The sequence below is a fragment of the Aquila chrysaetos genome, chromosome 18 (genome assembly GCF_900496995.4).
Source record: "Aquila chrysaetos chrysaetos chromosome 18, bAquChr1.4, whole genome shotgun sequence".
Classification (NCBI taxonomy): domain Eukaryota; kingdom Metazoa; phylum Chordata; class Aves; order Accipitriformes; family Accipitridae; genus Aquila; species Aquila chrysaetos.
The window spans coordinates 19394246-19399863 of record NC_044021.1 but is presented as its reverse complement, the minus strand read 5'-3'; the positions used below and the strand labels follow the sequence as shown (position 1 = coordinate 19399863).

At 42.6% G+C, this 5618-nt stretch overlaps 1 protein-coding gene across 1 annotated transcript in view; it reads right to left on the bottom strand.

The window, feature by feature from the left end:
* Nucleotides 1-5618, bottom strand: part of PHACTR1 (phosphatase and actin regulator 1) — a 312826-nt gene that overhangs the window by 18433 nt on the left and 288775 nt on the right. Inside the window, exon 13 of the mRNA XM_030041742.2 lies at nt 717-778. Within this exon, the coding sequence (XP_029897602.1) occupies nt 717-778 (62 nt within the window). The remainder of the gene's footprint in view (nt 1-716; nt 779-5618) is intronic.

The window sequence follows — 5618 nt, the reverse complement described above, 5'->3', positions numbered from 1 at the left end:
GAAATATGTCAGTGGTGAAATAAAGTTTATCTGCAATAACACGATGGATTGTTGGCTATGTATGTTGAGGCATCTGTAGAAATTTACACCAGCTGCGAAACTGAATGTGTGTATCTGAAATGACTGTTCTTCAGTTTTAAGAGTAAATGACTTTCAAATGGGAGGAAAACCAAAACCAAACTATGCTGTTTTGTTCATCCTTCCCTGCCAATACAAGATTTGTTTTCTGCACTATACACCATTTTGCGAGTGCTTGTCCCTATTTAGTTTAAATCCCTCAAGTGAAAATCTCCATTTCCAGAAAAAGTTTATTTCCCAGTTTTATGCCTTTTTAAGGTGGAATTTTCAAATGCAATCAGCATTGTTTTAACTTTGTTCCTTTGTAATGGCTGCAGAAGCCATTACATTTACAGGGAGCAGGGTTAGACCAATGCTAGGCTCTCTATCTTTCACTGTTCAAAGCTCCTTTGGTTATGCAGACTAGATCTTCTTTTGTCCTGTTTCAAAATGTTACCAGCAACAGCCTGCAAAGTGGTTCCCTTCACTCTCTGTGGACTTACACCCTATAACATTGGTGATTTCTTTTAAAGATTTTTTTAAGACTTGTTCCATGCTCTGCTTCTGCAAATGGTCTGAGAAAAAGGGAAAAGGTAAACAACTGTGCAGTAGGGAGAAAATTACAGTAGTGTCATAATAGGATCAAAGTTGCTTCTCACCTTACGTGTTAATCTTCTCTTTATCTCTCGTTTTTCCTCCTGCTCCTCTTGCTCATTCCGGGCTGTAAAAGATTTACAAGGATCTCAGGCTGTGGACTCATCAGGCATGCACAGTATGCAACAAAATAAGCCTCTCCATCAGTATATTAATGTTTCAGGACCTCTCTGATGCACAGCATGTCCCTCTGGGGCTGGTGAACTTCCTCGATCTGTAGCTACCGTGCTTCTTCACACTCTTCATAAAACATCTACAGCCTCCTTCCTTTCCCTGTGTTGGCATCTCTTCATGTGTGTCACATTCTAGAAGGGCCAGGCAGCGAGCCAGCTCTTCAGAAACCGTTATCTCCCTGCCCACAGGCCTGGTGGCCTCAGGGGGTTCAGCTACGATACGGTTGGATTGTGCGAGGCTGCAAGGTCAATGGTTGGAAAAGAAACACATGCTTTTTTTTTTTTTTTTTCCATCTACAGAATAATTTCTTGCAGCTACTCTTTGGAGAGAATGGAAAAAAATTTCAGAATAGGGGTGCCAGGCAAAATCTGCAACCTCCCATGACCTGAGCAGAGTAAGGAGAGAGTGTCCTTCCATCATGAGCCTTCACAGCATCACACTGGAGCGTAAAAGCACATCTTAGGGCAACTCACTTTCAACATTAAGCCAAAAGATCATGTTACAAGTTCTTGCCAGGGCAAGCCTCAACCATTGTCCCTCAGGAGAACAATAACATTTGAGTACACTAACTCTTCTTCGACTTAGGAGCAGGTTGTCATGCATGTCTTTGCACTGAACTTTACTGAAAGTCACTAAAAGCCCAGGTTTCTCAGCACTCAGCTCCTCAATCAGTCAGGATCTGTTTCCACTGCTTTGTTGACGGCTGAACTGCTCCTTACTCCAATCACGCCTGTGCATAACAGACGAGAGCAAACACAACTCATCAGCTTTTCCAACAAGTACCCTGTGCCCCTGGTGTGATCTGGTTTTCACCCAGATAGGACTAGCTCAGGCAGGAATAACTCTCTGCAGGGGCGATCATGGACCTCAAAGGCCAGTTTGGGAGAGGTGACTTGGTTTAAATTGTCCAACTTGGACTGAATTAAACCCAAGGGGGAATCCCACGTTCCTCTCCACTGATCCTGCAGGAGAAGCAGGCAGCTCTGACAAAATGACAGTAACAAACTGCCAGACGTAACTTCTTCAGCCATGAGAGCACAGGGCAGCACTCCCACTAACCAACTGGGACAAGCCAAAAATAATACAAGGAGGTCCTAACCCAGTGGAAGTCTGCCCACAGTGGAGGAGATACAATGTTTCAAACCAATGTGTTCAAAACCGGGGCCTTCCCCACACAGAAATAGGACCTAAGGTTTAGAGACCACAGAAGTCTCTGAGCAGGTGAGGAGGGCTAGGCTGGAAGCCAGGTTTCTTGCTGCTCAGGACAGTAGAGCTGACAGATCTATCACAACTGCTCACTGACTTCAGCAGGACTGGGAAATCTCCACCAAAGGGGACAAAGAGCCAGTTCATGTTATGATGTTTTACAATACACTTCTAATCTTCAAATGACATTTTACCAAAAATACTGCTTACATTTTCAGGAGAAAGGAAACCGATACTGGATTAAAAAGAACAGAAGACAGCAGGGAGTCACAAATGGCTTTTTAAATGATAACTGGAATACCTACACTGATAAATATATTTTTCCTCTTTCAGTGGTTCCTGTCCCTAGTGGACTGGATTCTCTTCTAGCAATTGCTCCTCTAGCAATCTTCTTCCCTTTGCATCTCAAATTTGGAGGAGCTGGTCATGAAAATGCCTACTTTCAGAAATAGAGCCACTAATAAATCCTTGTAAGATTAAGCCAGAGAGACCCAGCGCTAAACAGAGGCCACACAGAGTCAGGGTAGAACCGCACGCAGCTGAGGAGTTATGTATAAAACTTAGTTATGGCCATTTATTTTTGTACTTGGCACATGATATCTCCCTTTTCTCCTCACTTCCCAGCCCAGCCACCCACCTTCAGAGACAGCCAGGCAGGCTGAAGACCTCGGTCAGGCAAAAGCTGGGCATTAGGAATACATTCTCCTCTGAAACCAGAAAGTGACTTTGTTTCAGCTATTTCTTTAAAGTTAATTAAGTCATGCCAATCTTGTGAAGCTACAAAACTGTTGCTTTATTTTATCTTATGTGTTCAGGAGATGCTCTGTTTCTCTAGACCTGTGTGTGTGAGGGTGGCTGGGTGTGGGTGCGATTTTCAGGCCTGATTTCTGTGCCAGTGTGAAATGTCCCTCAGTACAGCCTGAGACCCTCAGAGCCTACCTAACCATCATTTTTGTGAAGAATTTATGCAACCCTGAATGTGCCAGGCTGACAACCGAACTACTTCTATCCACCTGAGAAGTGGCATGGGGGTGGTACGTGAGGGGGATTGAGGCATCCTTCCTCATAAACTTAGCCAGCAAGTATTAACTGCAAAAAGTGTTCTTTAGTCTTCACACTAACCCTGCAGGTCTGGACTCCTCTCACTACATGCCTTTGACTTAAATAAGAGTCAGTGAATTGGGTATACTTCAGTGAAGGACCCTTCAAGCACCAGTGTCCCTGTTCTCCGCTTCTTTGCTGTGGCTGCTGTAATCTTACTGTTGCTACCAGCAAGTAGTGGAACTTGTGCAATGGATGCTTTGCCCTTGTAATTCAATAAAGATGACCATCTCATAATTATTGCAGCAGCACAGAGCTAGGAAGTGATCGCTTCATGTATAAAGATTGGCTGTCCAACCACATTTTGCCTCATTTCTTTCCATCAGAATGGGCAATAATGCAGTTATACATGTAACAGGAACATCATGGTACCAGACATGACATTTAAATCAAGAAGATTTCAGCTTTAACTGCAGAGGAAATCCTATTTAGTCTACCCGGGAGCTTGCTGGGTTTCCTCTGTGTGTGTGTGTGCACGTGTGTACGCACGTCTGTGCTCTGACCTAGGCTTTTGCAAATTGCTTGACCTGCTTATGCAGAGAATTTACACTCTTCATTATTGCTTCCTATGTCTCTTTTTCTCTAGGCTCCATTATATTTATTATAATTCTCCTTCTCAGAACTCTAGGGAAAGGACATAAAGTGATGTATAAACCAGACACTATTTATATTTACTTGTTTAAGGGTGGAGCACTTTTATGCTTTCTTTTTTTAAATTATGTAACTATTTTAATGTTTTTGTTCCTTTCCTGCTGTGCTTCACCAAAAGTTGGGATGCCTTGGAAATACCACATTACTTTTTCCTGTAATTATGAAGTTGTTTGTCTACCAAGACACACATGTTTTGGAGCAGATCTGTGCTTAGGAACCAAGCTACAAAAATTCCATTTAGGAAATACAATATAGTTCTGGATCCAGGGTAATATTTTCAAACACATCCATGTCACTTAAGAGCCTTTATTCAATTAAGAAAGAAACCAATGTGACTCAGGGGATAATTCCTCTGAAATGTAAGACAGACATCTTCAGGTCGCTACGTGACTGCTGCGCTTGGCAACGTGACCTTTAGGAACCTCTGCAAGGCACCCAGTGTTGGAGATGCTGCCTCTCTGCTGATGCTGGTTCAAACACTGCTGCCAAAGCAGCTGCCCGAGACCCCCACCTCTCCCCAGCAACCCCCACCAGTGCCAGGGCAGTGTTTACTGGTCACGCACCAGTGCCAGGTGGTGCATGACACATGTTTGTTCATAAGTCCCGGGATGATAACATGAGCTGCCCAGAGAATTGGCCTCTGTCCCTTCTTGCCTGAGCCTGGCATCAGTCACGTTGCAGGTTCCCCCTTGTCCAGCTGTTCTGCTACCTGCCTGTGAGACGATCACATCTGGATGTGCCACCTATTTCCCCAGGTTCTGCCTCTGACTTCCTCCAGCGGCCAGTCACGGGCATTAGGAATAGACGGTAGGAGCACAGCTATCAAAAGGGGTCTGGCCCCAAACAAATGGCTTTTCTGGCAGCCTTGGGCTCGCCCACGCTGGTCTTTTCTCTCTTTGCATTGACAGTGGTGCCTCTCTCTTTGTCTGCCACGTGTAATAACATGAACAGATGAAAAAACCCTGCTGAGCATTAACACTATCATTAACTTGCTAGGAATTTGATTTTGAAGTATTTAATCAATCAATTCTGCTAATTTTCAGAGAATTAATCTGCTGCTATCACATTTTTATGATTCTGTACAATCCAGTTATTTGAACAACAAGAGAAGGTAAATTACAGACCTACCTAAGGAGACATTATATATAAGGTATCATTTAGGAACACTTTTTTCTGTAGTAATTTTTTAAATTTCCCTGGAACGATGCATTTATTAACTTAAAAAGAGAAGAACTTGTTTCTTTTGTTTTCTGTTTCCAAAGTAACAACTATAAGATAAACAGCTTTTTTTTTTTAAATATTCAAACCACTTCAATGTGAGTAAAGAAACTCATTTTTTTCTTATTCATTCATGTGATGACGACATTTGTGCTAGACTCAGTCCTGCCTTCCTTGAAGCTGGTGGCAATGTATCTACTAACTTAACTCAGATCAGGGTCTCTAAATGGTATTTTGTCCCTTTAAAATATCATTCCACATTTTGAAGATCCATCAGCAAGTTTTTGGCTGATTTAAAGGAAGAGTTTCAGAGGAACATTTCAGGGAAATAATAAACTGAGTCACATTGGTTTCTTTTTTTAATTGAATAAAGGCTCCACCTAGTCTAGATTGCTGTGAAGATTTTTAGGAAAACTAATCAAGCCATGCCCTAATGCCTTTACTAACTTATAATGGGATACTCATCTGTGTAAGAGCTGCATAAAGGCTTTTCAGAATGACCGACCCTCTGTTTGGAACAGGACTTGAAAAAAAGATTCAGCATTTGGGTTTTCCCC